This window comes from Sminthopsis crassicaudata, chromosome 6, assembly GCF_048593235.1.
Source record: "Sminthopsis crassicaudata isolate SCR6 chromosome 6, ASM4859323v1, whole genome shotgun sequence".
NCBI lineage: Eukaryota > Metazoa > Chordata > Mammalia > Dasyuromorphia > Dasyuridae > Sminthopsis > Sminthopsis crassicaudata.
The window spans coordinates 15,341,629-15,355,454 of NC_133622.1; the positions used below are offsets into that span (position 1 = coordinate 15,341,629).

General features: G+C 37.2%; 1 protein-coding gene across 5 annotated transcripts in view; it reads right to left on the reverse strand.

The window, feature by feature from the left end:
* Positions 1-13,826, reverse strand: part of PPARGC1A (PPARG coactivator 1 alpha) — a 755,048-nt gene that overhangs the window by 542,374 nt on the left and 198,848 nt on the right. For 4 of the 5 annotated variants that reach the window (XM_074275736.1, XM_074275734.1, XM_074275730.1 and 1 more), the window contains exon 2: positions 7,271-7,335. The exons of the other annotated variant lie outside the window; for it this stretch is intronic. In XM_074275736.1, the coding sequence (XP_074131837.1) occupies positions 7,271-7,288 (18 nt within the window). In that variant the 5' untranslated portion in view covers positions 7,289-7,335. The remainder of the gene's footprint in view (positions 1-7,270; positions 7,336-13,826) is intronic. 5 annotated transcript variants of the gene reach the window in all.

A 13,826-nucleotide genomic window follows, 5' to 3' on the forward strand; every position in this document is an offset into this window, starting at 1 on the left:
CCTTTTAAAATTGGATAAACCAAATAAAATTAAATGCTTTCTGGATGAATAAGCATCAATAATATGAACTTCAATTCCTTTCCAATGCTATAATATTGTGAGGCCTTCTGAGTCCATGGATGTCTAGAGAATGTATTGTCCTTTCACTAAATGGCCCCAACCATTGTCAATTAATTACAATAAGAGAGGTCATAAAAATATGATTCTTAATCTTCAGGATTCTCCTGTTCCCATATTACATTTGCTTTATAAGTAATAGAATTTTTTATTTGCAAGTTGGGCCTCAAAAAAACCATTAAATCCAATATACTCATTTTTTACAGAGTAGGAAACTGGGGACCAGGGAAGTTAAGCACTTTGCCTGAGGTAACAGTAGTAGTAGTTAACCAATCCAATCATCCTATTTTCAAATCCAGTGCTCTAGCCATGTTGCCTCAAGCTTCACTTATATGAAGCCCTTCCCAATCACCCCAAAGGATGCTGTTCTCTCTCCCTAGTTACTCTATTCTGTATGCTTACATATGAACAAATCTACCCCACTAAAATGTAAACTCCTTGAGATGAAGGACTGTTCATGTTTTGTCCGTTATCCCTAAGCACCTAGTACAATGCCTGGCAGAGTCTGCCTTTAACAAATGTTTGTCAGTAGATTGCCCCAACTATTAGACTCCTTCCAGGCATAAAAGACTTCCTGGAAATTCATTTCCAGGGGAATTTTAATTTTTAAAAATCTCTTCAAGAAAAAGAAGACCTTAGATTTAGCATCTGTGGGTTTTTTTGAAGCTTTGAGATTTTGAAAGTTTTTTACCAGCAGCTGTCTCCTAAATAAATTCAAATTAATATACTAAATATACTAATATATGAAAAATATTGAAACACAGTTTTGTAAAGCTTGGAAACAAATGAACCAACCAAACAAACAAAAAAGATGCTCTTTCAGGGTTTTTTTTTTCCCTCAAAACTCATTATTTACAGCTTCAGAATTTTTTCAGTAATTTCAGTTATTGTGATAAAGAAACTATGGCTATCCATAGAGGTAAGGCAGAGGAAGGGTCCTCCCATGCTGCACCAGCCTTCAGTATGGGCCTGAGAACAGACTTGGAATTTGTTATTGGGTGATTACTTCTAACAGTTCCATCTATTTTTCCGGGAATGTGAAAATGATCCTTGCTTCTTTTAAAAACACAAAACTAGTCAAGTCTTCTCATCTTGCTATTCTAGTCCAAGAATATATGACCTCTACTGATTGAGAAGAGAATCACCAGGGGCAGTTAGGGGGTACAATGGATAGAGCACCAGCCCTGAAGTCAGGAGGATCTGAGTTCAAATGTGACCTCAAACATTAAACTCAAATGTGAAAAGAAAAGAAAAGAAAAGAAAAGAAAAGAAAAGAAAAGAAAAGAAAAGAAAAGAAAAGAAAAGAAAAGAAAAGAAAAGAAAAGAAAAAAAAAGAAAAAAAGAAAAAGAAAAAGAAAAAGAAAAAGAAAAAGAAAAAGAAAAAAAGAAAAGAAAAGAAAAGAAAAGAAAAGAAAAAGAAAAAGAAAAAAAAAGAAAAAAAGAAAAGAAAAGAAAAGAAAAGAAAAAGAAAAAGAAAAAAAGAAAAGAAAAGAAAAGAAAAAAAGAAAAGAAAAGAAAAAAAGAAAGAAAAGAAAAGAAAAAGAAAAAGAAAAAGAAAAAGAAAAAAAGAAAGATAATCACAAGGAAAATGGGCACCAGGAAATGGACTTTGACATAGGCACTGAGGTCCATGAGACTGAAGGGAAAAACCACAGGTCTCTACAATGAAACAGATCTGGTGAAAAGCACTTTCCATGTGTAGGGTTAAGGGCAAATATTACAATTAAAAGAGGCAGAATCAGCAGAGGTTCCTAACATGACAGCCTTACACCTGACATGCCAAAGGGTCTCTGCCTACTGGAACACTGGTTCTGGTGCCCTCTTATCTCTACCTTCAATTTTACTAACTAAACTTTAACTTTACTTCCAAACCCCATAATAAACCTCTTTTATTAATCTAAAAAAAATAAAAAAGAGGCAGAATCCTCTTACCTTTATCAAAGGAGACAATATTTATAAAGTGTTTAGCCTCTTGCTTGATATATATTAGGTATTTAATAATTGCTTGTTTCCTTCCTTCCTTATGTACATACACACAAGACTAGCCTGGGCAGAAAGATCAAAGGTGTTTTCAGCACACTATTATAAGCACACAGATAGAAAATCTTTAAGCCAGAAGCTGTCACTCTTTCCAAAGAGATAAACCTTAAATCATCTCAAAGGGAACATTATGGAGATCTAGGACAGGGCTTTTTTACCTGACTCCAGATTTCAGGGGATCCAAGAGTTACTTTTTGATTTTTCACTAACTGCTGATCCAAATTTACTATTTCTTTTGCTTATGAATCTAAGCAACAATTCACAAATATTAGACATCATCTGGCTGTCAAAGGGATATAAAATGTTTTTTTTTTAATTTTAAGAACCCATCATCTAAGGTAATTTCTGAAAATGAGAATAATAACCTAAGACGTGCAGAGTTTGGGCTAAGCCAAAAAGTATTTTTCAAGGAGTAAAAAGCCTACCAAGATCACTTTTCCAAATGTGAAAAAGCCCTATGAGTCAGTCCTTAATGAAGAAAAAAAAATTTAAAACAGAGACAGGTCCATGGAGAGGTTTTTTCAGTTGGAATTCTCTCTATGGAACAAAACAGTCCACATTTATGATGTACTTTAAGGTTTAGAAAATACTGTTCTCATGACAACTGGTGACACAGACATTGCAAGCCTTCTCCCTACATTTTACAGATAAAGAAACTGAGGCTCAGAGCAGTGACAGTCCAGTTACATAATGAAGAAATACTTCTCTTCCACCTCAAGCCCAGTGATTTTATTGAAATAATTATCAGACTTAGAGGCCAGAGAAGAGCAACTTGTTTCTCAGTGAATGGACAGAAGGGCCACAAATCATTAAGTCCTGCTCCAGGCAGTAGTTTCTCCCTTCAAGAACAGGCACAGACCTCCCCCTTGAAATGACAATTCCAATTCATTCTGAAAGTACTTGAGCCTTCAATTCAAATGACCACTGATCTCCTGCTTCAGTTTAGCCGTTCAATAGGAGCATCCAAAGGGCACCAAGAAAGGCTTTTAATGGAATGATACTGTACTCCTATAGCAGAGCCAAGTCACACTTTGGGGGCTTCCTACTTAATTTCACCTTGTCTAAATATACCCAACTAAAAATAACCTGAAAAGGAAAGCATCTCCCTGCCACAAGCCCGGCAACTGAATGCAGTATTGTACGTGACGTGAAAGAATGAGAGTCTCTAGCTTAAAATACTGGGGGAGAGTTTCAACATCAGCAGCTTATATGCTGTGATGAGAAAACAAAGTTTCCGATGATCAAAATTCCATAGTGTATTTAATAATGTAATTATCTTATTGTATTAACAAGTGCTTAGGCACAGAAGCAATTGCTGAGATGTGTGTTCAAATTGGAAGTGCAGAATTTCTTCTTTCCCACAGCTGATTACTTCTAACAGTCCTATCCATTTTTCTGGGATTATGGAAATGATCCTATTTTTGGCCTGCTTCTTTCAGAAATACAAAGCCAATCAAGGCTCCCCGGCTTGCCCCTCTAGCCTAGGAATATACAGCCTCCGTACAAACAGGTAATATTCCATGGAAGATTTCTACATAATCTCAATCTTCTTTCATTTTGGGGGGTTCTATTTTTTCTCCATTTTTAGAAAAAGACACTGCATAAAAACATGTCTATGATGCATCTTGCCAATAGTATGAAAAGATCTCTTTTTGTGTATTTTATTCCATCAGGCACTATCCTAAAGGGCTTGTGTATTATGCTTTAAAATCTGAACTGCTCCATCTAAAATACATAGGTTGTCATAGCACTATACACTTCTACTTGCATCATTTGGATACCTTGGCAAATAATACAAAATATAATCATATAAAAGGAAGCTTTTCCTCCAAAATAGGCTATCATTTCCTATCCTATCATGTTCTCAGGGTCATAGATTGAAACAAAATTTTCATTTCTAAAAGTATATCCAACAAGGAATATAATGGATCCAGGGGCCAAAGACCTGAGTGTGAATCCCTGTTTCTTCTACCTAATATCTGTGTAACCTTCAAGGGAGGTAAGTTCAGCTCTCCAGGTCTCTGTTTCCTCATCTATAAGACGATTGAATTATCATGAAGATTCCTTTCGACAATCAACATTATAATCGCCATGTAGTTTATACATCAATTCTACCTCTACAATATCACTAGTATGTGTGCTCTTCTTTTCTGTCATTTAACCCTCACCCTATCATCTCTCACCTAGCCTACAGCAGTGACTTTCTTTGTAGCTCTCTCTCTCTTTTCCAATCTATTTTCTACACAACTTCCACAGTGATATTCCTAGAGCACAGATCTGACCTTAATCTTGGTCCCGTCTCAAGAAATGTCGATGGCTCCCTACTCTCTCTAGAGTAAAACACATACTCTTCCAAGTGTCTGTCATTTAAAGTGCTTCATAATCCCCACATATCTTTTGGATTTTCAACTCTCCCAGGCCTATACTCTATCTTTCAGCCAAACTGCACTGCATACATAATATTCCATCTCCTACCTGCAACAAAAGTTCTTTTCTGATTCCCTGCAGTTGTGAGTGACCCTCATAGAAATCATTTGTTTTTAAATTAATTTCATTTGTATTTTTTTTTGTTAACTTACTGTATACTCCTAGTGGAATGGAAGCTTCTTAAGGTCAGGGACTGTTTCATTTTTGTCTCTGAATCTCCACTGTCAGGTGCTAGTACTGGGCCTGGAACCTAGAGGTTACTTAATAAATGCTTGTCAAGTTAAATTCAAGTGAATAAGTGCTCATTAATTCATACAAGCTACCAAGAGGAATTTTACTTGCTAATTATTATGAGCAGAGGAACAATTCCTAGTCTATCCCAGCTAATGGATTATCTGGATATTTAAGAAAGATCCTTCCTTCGTTCATGTCTACAGCATCCATGTCATTCAAAAGTATCCAGAGACAATTACATTATAATCTCGCTCATCTGGAAGCCCAGGACTCTTTCTCATGTATTCAGCAATATCTAACTAAGGTGGAAAACCCTTTGGCAACTATTGTCTCATTTGATCTTTAGAGAATCCTGATCAGGCTAAAAAAAAAAATTATCCCCATTTTACAGATAGGAAAGTCGAGACTCATTCGTCTAAGATTCTAGAGCCAGTTAATTGGGTCTAAAACCAGGGCTCTTGATTCCTAGTCCAGTGATTTTCCACAATACTTATCATTATATTAAGTACAATTTTTACCACATGAACTGATTTTACCATATGAAATGAATGCTGGAGACTGGGCTATAGGAGCTAGTTTGTATAAGAAAAGGCTTTATCTTCATCAGATTTAGCCAGCCAGGGGACAGAGGAACCGGATAGAATCATTATTTCTGTTAACTACAAAATGAAGGCTAATTTCTTACTTTGCCTTTACCAGGGGGGAAAAAAATGTTCTGAGTTGTCCCAGTTCTCTTCTGCCCAATAACATTTAGTAAACAGGCGGTCCCATGTAGCTACTGCTTGAACTCATTCTTCATATCTCACTCTATTATTTATGCACTCAGCTTAAAATAAACAGCCACTCTAAAGGAGGTGAGCTGGCTCACTTCGTGTAAACTTGTTTCAGTCTGACAGTTACTTTAGAACATCAGTAAACAACTTTAATTCACTTCTACAGAATTAGTAGGCTAGGGGTGCGGTAGCTCCATGAGACCAACTGTTTTCTTTAACCAGGACTACTTCTTCCTGTCTAAGTCTAGAACAACAAGGAATGATAAAAGTATAGCCATTTTATAATGCAAAGGCCGAATCCCCAACCTAAAAGCTAAAGGAGACACTGGAAAGCATCTCACTCAAGCACTTTCACAAAAAGCATTTTTCCAGCCATCATAATCTCTAAATTTGCTCAGAAGCTTCCTTGTCCCCAGAATATGGAATGGTGACTGGAAATTCTGGCAATCACATCTCAGGAGAGATACTGACAATGGCAATATCTTTCAGATATAAGCAACCAGACTAGTCAATGAGAGAGAAATTATGTCAGATGAGGAATAGTTGAAGCATTGAGCTATTTCATGGGAAAAGGGAAGCCTTTAGGGATGTCAAATGGTGAAGAAGCAGAAGATTTTTCTTCCATGTTACTCCAGACAGCAGAAGTTTGGACCAATGAATAGACCTCAAAAGCAGAATTTCCCAAGATGCTTAAGAGTGGCTGCCTTTGTGAAGTAGTGAGTTCTCCATTCATGCCAAAGCTAGATTATGATCCATTAGGGAAGACATAGAAGTCAAACTAAATTTACTTTAAGATTGTTCTAAGACTTCATGAGCAGCTTCTGGCCATAGTAATATTCTTGTCTGAAAATCTCCAAGGGACTCCCAACTAATATCATTTTAAAATCCCCTAAGTCAAGGGTTATGTTTGTAATCGACCACTCTTGGGTTATGAAAACCTATACACATGCCAAAAAACAAAAACTTGGTCAACAGGTGAATTTAGAGGGGGGGAATATGCAATTCAGAGAGACAATGGTCAGAAGAACTTTTCAGAGAGTTTCAGATAATCTTTGTTCTAATTATACACAGTACAATGACATAACATTGGCAGGCAACAATTCTTAGGCCTTTAGCTTATCACTTGTCTGGTTGACCAAAGATGGAGTATTCTATACACATGAATCATTCTGTTCAGCAATGTCCTCTCCCTGAGACTTAAAAATGCCAATCTTGCTAAGGCAGTCTGGAAAAAATAATGTCCATTCCAATTAAATTGGTCCTCCACGAAACCAATTTTTGTGCAAACTGAGACATACCCTTAGGGGCCATATCATAGAGTGAAAGATTTTCAACTAAAAAGTAAAAAGAAAGAAACAAAAAAAGCAAAAACATCACAAATTAATTTCAATTTACATTCAGAGTTCAGTTCTACATTTCCATATAAAGAAACAACCAACCAACTTTCCAAATAGTCTTGTAAATAATATCTGATTTTTTTTCTTCTTCTACACCAATAGATTCATAAACATTATAGTATTCAGAAATAAGAAATTCCTAAAATAAAAAAAAAGTTAGATTACCAGTAATTGAATGTGAAATCGGGTGTTGAATATTTCCTAAGAAATTATGTTCAAACATTTAGCATTTTGTACTTTGGTGAAATAAAATATATTATGACAATAATTCTTTATACTTACAAAGTACCTTTCATCCATGGGGCTCCAATTTTATCAATATTAGTTCATTGATTTTCGCAACACACCTGAAAAGCAGATGGTAAGTTGTGTTACCCCCATTTGTAGCTGGGGATACTGAGGGAAAATGGGGGGGGATACATTAATGGTACAGGATCAAAAAAACTCATCAGTGGGAGAACACCTCCTACAATCTAAGTCTTCCCATACACAATACCAGCCAGCACCCCCATCCTTCCTTCATGTTCTGAAATAATTTCAAAATTAAATTCGAAAAGGACAAATTGGACCCAGTGATCATTTCACCCTTTCACTGTACACGATCATCAGGAAAATATAACCCAGATGTTTCCTAGAAGTAAAAAATTACAATAATCAAGCAATGAAACCCATGTCATTCTTCTCATTAGGGGGGTAGAAGTTGCTATGTCCATTGGTTTTACTTAAGTAGTTTTCCTGGATCTTTAAGAACCGGGTACATTTTTCCTATTCAGGCCCTCCTCAACTAACCCAAAATTTAACATGGAGCCTATCATTCTAGTTTGATAAGAATGGATACAAGTGGATGATCCTAATAAACTAGTCAGTGATGCAATGAGACCTAACTCAAACCTTGCCTCTCTCCTAGATAATAACATTGGTCCAATTAGAATGCACATGTCCCTCCCCGTCTCTACAGAAAACTCTAATAGGTAGAATCCATAAAGTTATCAGTGAGAGAGGTCAATGATATGTGATTGGGGAAGGGGGGGAAGCAGCAACAACTGATCAAATATAAAAGAAAAATCTGGAAAGAATTTTTTATAGTGAATTGAAAACTTGGATGAAAATTTAACAGGCAGAATGTAACCCTTCACATGAAATTGGGTCTGAAAATATTATTACTTATCATTTAGCATGATTACACATTTGATTACACATTTCAGCACATACTGATAATAATCAACACTTTTGGGTAGTTTGGGTTTAATTTTAAAAAATCAAGGAAGTCAGAGACTTTAAAGGTAATCTATCTCATATCATTTACCAGAAACTACTACATACCAGGCTACCATGTACACATCTTTCATCCTTTTGTTTTTCTCCCAGAAAGAAACTTCATTCACTCATTCATACACTCAAAAAAGGTTTAGTGACTATATAAAGTTTAAGCTATTTGTGTAAGATGCTATAAGAGCTACAAAGAGATAAAAAAAAAAATATTGTACTGATTTGTTTTTTGTTTTTGTTCAGTGGTATCCAATTCTTCATGAGCCCCCAGTTGGGGCATTCTTGGCAAAGATATTGGAGCCTTTGCCATTTCCTTCTCTAGCTCATTTTATAGATGAGGAAACCGAGGGAAAGGGAATTAAGTGGTTTCCCAGGATTTTCCTGACTTCAAAACTGTCACTCATCAACTATTTCATCTAATTGAGCTAATTGGACTGGTTACTGGTCTAGTAGCTTTGTTACAGAAGCTCATCTAAACCTGGCCCTGGAATGATGTTTGGTGTCAGGCCAGCCCCGTTGTTCTGGGCATTCCCCGTCCACACAGTGGCTACTTCTCTGACTTTTCCAAAACTAGGGCAGAATGTGGCTCTCCTCATAGTCAATCTCCTATGGGAACTAAGGGGGATTGCAAGGAGTGTGACCTTGCCTTAATGCTATTTGAATGTGTATCTGTATTTAGTTATATTATTTATTATATTATATATAATGATGTTATATATTATATAATATAATTATATCATTACATATTATTTATTCTCTTCTCCATTTCAATGTCAATCTATTGTGAATAGTCAATCTCCTATGGGAACTAAGGGGGATTGCAAGGCGTGTGACCTTGCCTTAATGCTATTTGAATGTGTATCTGTATTTAGTTATATTATTTATTATATTATATATAATGATGTTATATATTATATAATATAATTATATCATTACATATTATTTATTCTCTTCTCCATTTCAATGTCAATCTATTGTGAATAGTCAATCTCCTATGGGAACTAAGGGGGATTGCAAGGTGTGTGACCTTGCCTTAATGCTATTTGAATGTGTATCTGTATTTATTTATATTATTTATTATATTATATATAATGATGTTATATATTATATAATATAATTATATTATTACATATTATTTATTCTCTTCTCCATTTCAATGTGAACCTATTGTGAATGGTCAATCTCCTATGGGAACTAAGGGGGATTGCAAGGTGTGTGACCTTGCCTTAATGCTATTTGAATGTGTATCTGTATTTAGTTATATTATTTATTATATTATATATAATGATGTTATATATTATATAATATAATTATATTATTACATATTATTTATTCTCTTCTCCATTTCAATGTGAACCTATTGTGAGTAAGGATTGTTTTATTCTGTGTGGTAGTATCCCCAGTGTTAGATAAAGACTTGTTGGTTGACTGACTGACCCCAAATCACTTTCCCACTGTCTTCAAGGGTTCCTGAAATCACAACTAAGCGAGTTGTTCATCAGGTTTGGGGGATGAAGGCTGGTGATGGATAGTTCATATGGACTCTAGATGAACTAAGGGGAGAGAGAAATCAATTATGAAGTAGGTCACAGGAAAGCACTGATTGGTTTATTAAATTCATTCATTAGTATCTAGTATCAACACAGAGAACATAAGATCTTAAAGGAATGAATACAGGCCAGATCAGTCCTGTGGAAAGCCCAACTAGGCTCCCCAAGGAGCTGGAGACCAGTGTGAGAGCACTGGGAATGCATGTTGGGAGGGTCGCAACTCTACTAGTTGGCTGTGTAACCAAGTATATGTCACTTCTCCTTCATGAGTCAAGTTTTCCCATCTATAGGATTTATAAACCTATATACTTCCATTACTATGCCAGAGTTGTTGTGAGAACAACCAGTATTTATAAAATGCTCCAAAATTTGCCCTCTTAATATCATCGAATTTGATTCTCATAACAACTCTGGGAGGAAAATACTATTATTATTCCCACCAAGGCAAATAGAGATCAAAGAACTTGCCGTAAATCGCATAGCTAATAAGTATGTGAGAAAGGATTTGAACTCAGACCTTCCTGGTTCCATATCTAGGGCTCAATCCGGTGAATCTTAAAGCATAAACACATGGTATCATTATTACCAAAAGTATCTGCATAGGAGAGGTAGATATTTATAATCCCCCTCCCAAATGGTTTATAATCATGTTGTTGTTGTTGTTGTTGTTTTTTAAATAAACACAAGGGTTAGGAATTGATGAAGTATTCAGAATTCTGGACTTGAAGGCTACAAGATTGCCTGCCTCAGACACTTAGTTGTTTGGCCCTCAGGAAATCACTTAGCTGGGCTTCCGTTCCCTAACTTGCAAAAGGAGGCAATTGGATTTGATGACCTCAAGTATCTCTTTTAGCTCGAAGTCTATGATTGTCTCATTCCTTCCTCTCTAACAGTAGCACTGAAATCCACTTCCAAGTCTCCTATTAATTTCCTGTGCGACCTCAGACAAATCAGGACTTCCCCAAATCTTGACTTCCTTATTGGTCAAAATGGGTGGAGTAAACTAGATGACATCATCAGAATTTATCCCAGTTTTCCTATTTCAGGAATAATTAACTTATCGGTGATGTCAAATGATATTTGTATTTAATGTCATTTTACTAACACTCTCGTACATACAGGAACCTATCTAACAGTTAGCCACATTACTATTTCATGTCAAGAGGACAAAAATATCCAAGAATAAGATACCGGCCTCCAACTCCTCCTTCTTCAGGGATAGAGACTTAGGGCAGGCCATAGTGAAGAGTTCAACATCATTTCCTACTTCCTCATTACTAACAAGTGACATATACTCAGAGAAAGATGCAAGATCAGCCGTTTATCTCCTCTCTGGCCGGTCACAAGTACTTTAGTCAAATTTCTAAACAGATTTCTTGTTTACCTGCATGTTAATAAAACCAACAGCTTTACCAGTCAGAATTTCCCCCCCAAGCATTTGAACTTCCCGTGAGGTTTGGAAGCAATTAACATTCACGAGTAACAGAGCAATCAACATGGGGATAGCTAATGGGACTGGACAGAATCCAAAAACAGATATTAGGATAATGGTGAGTCACTGACATAGGTTAGGATGTTAATTCTGGAGGGCAGAACAGTGGAATGTTTTCAATAGCTTAGTTAGGGGCTGCTGTCACATTAACATATGCAGATTTCTATAGAAGGCGCTTCTCTAGCGACAATCTATATTTCTTAAACTATCCAAAATTAGGTATTTTTCCATGAGTGTATCACTCAAATCCTAGCAAATAATAGTACATATTGAAATCAAGTTTATTTTTAAATTGCCTACCTGACAAAAATCTTTAAAATGTCATTCCCCACCAGTTGGGTCTATAGACTATCTTTATCTGTTAGCTCGCTTAGCTAGAGGCCACAAAAATAATAGCTATGAAATTCCACCCTGGCATTCTCCCAATAGCTTTTTCCATTTATTTGCGAGTATAAGTTTTTACATGCATAGGCCGTTTACTCATTGAAAGTCACCAATATTTCTACTTAAAATAACCGAGCCTCGAGTCCTTGCCACTTCTTTCTAAACGGCAACGAGTTGGAGAGAGTGCTAGACTTGGGAGTTGGGAAGCTGGGCTCAAAAGTCCTTCCTCTGACACCTCACCTCCTACTTCCTTATCCAAACCATCAAAAAGGCCGAAACCATCTGGGTCTATCTCTACCATCTCTCTCACTGTAGCTGACACACTTTTTTTTTCTTTATTAAAGCTTTTTATTTTTCCAAACATATGTGTGGACAATTCTTCTTCATTAGCCCTTGCAAAACCTTGTGTTCCAATCCCCCCCTTTTCTCCTCACCCTCCCCTAGGTGGCAAGTAGTCCAATATATGTTAAACATGGTAGAAATATATTAAATCCAATAGATGTATACCTATTTCTACAATTATCAAGCTCACATATTCTTAAGCCACTGGCCTGGGTCCCCTCCTCCTCAGCCTAAAGTTCACCTTCAAACCCATCCACAATTCCTTTCCCATATACACCTAGTCCTCATCCAGCAGCCCACTTTCCTGCCCCTCTCCTTTGAAATTCCTCTTGAAAGCTCTTCTGGCTCTTCTCTCGGGCTGGAGCAATTAAAGCCAGCCCCCATTATCTTTGGGTTTTTCACCCCCAAATTGGAAGAGAATCCTGTGAATTTTCAGATTTATGCTGGATTTGATTAGTCATGAGATGTCATGATTAGCTTTGTTCTGTAAGGCTTGAGAAGATAAATCCCTCCAGGCCTGGAGCCTTTAAAATAAAAAATCAGTCTGACAGTAAACTGTCGAAGATGATATAATTGGATAATCACCATTTATGTGGATTCCATTCTTCCCGTTATTCTCGAGTTGCCTCCATGCTTTTTCTCCCTCCGATGCTTTTGTAATCGCTCTTTCTGGTTATTAAAGGGTCCTTTCTAGCTTTAGACATTTTGCCTCTTCCCTTTCTGCTTCTCCTGTCTACAGATGCTCAAAGTTTATCCTTTTTTTAACCCCCTGTTTATCCATTGAATTACCCCCAGCCACTGATGCCGACTTTGCTTCCAGTGAGCCGGGTTTGCTAAAAGCCTGTTTTGACAAAGGTTTTACACAACAGAATTCAAATTAAGGAGAAGTTATCAACAGCCCAATACTTAGGAATCTATTACTTTATCTCGGTTGCAGCGGTTAAATATTTCTCTACGCCAACCACAAGGCTGGAAGATTAAGCAGCTAAGTGTAGTCGTCTGTCTGCTTCTTCGGTAAGGGCCCTCCACACATGGCTCAATCACCGGCTTACCCCCCTGCCCCCACCCCCCCAGCAGCAGCAGCCGAGATTAAAGTGCTTCTGGTGCTGTGGTAATCCAATCAGAGCTAGAAGTGCTTTAATCTCTACCATTCTGTCTAAAAACATGTTGGCAAAGTGCCTCCCGACGCTCTTCTGCATTCCAGCTGGGTTGTGTGCTCATTTCTAATGGACCCGGGGAGGAAGAAGTGACCTCACTTACTCCAGCCAACCTGCTCAAGATGGCTTTTCTTTATTATTTTTGCTCAAGCTCGTACAGATCACAAAGCCCCTGCCCACACGCTTCACGTGAGCCGAAATGGGCTACATCTATCCCGCTACACGGCTGGCACATTCTGTACATTAAAAGGGAGCCAGGTGGCCTGGTGGATAGAGCGCCAGGCCTAGCGTCGGGAAGGCTCCTGTTCCTGAGTTCAAATTCAGCCTCAAACACTTCCTAGCTGTGTGACCCTTGGGAAATCACAACCCTGGTTGCCTCAATTTCCCCATTGGGAAAAAATGAGCTGAAGAAGGAAATTTGCTGTTTCCAGTATCTCCAAAGAGACTCCAGAATCTTTGCCAAAAAAATTCCAAAAGAGGTCATGGAGAACTGAAAAAAAATGAAAACAGATCTCTCTAAAGTGATCAGTCCATAAAACCAAAGGAGACAAATTTCTCCAAACTTTTCCTTTCCGGAAAACTGGGATCAAATGTCTTACTTATGCTCAGTAAAGATGTCTTGCCTTGAGTGGCTAGGCACTTCT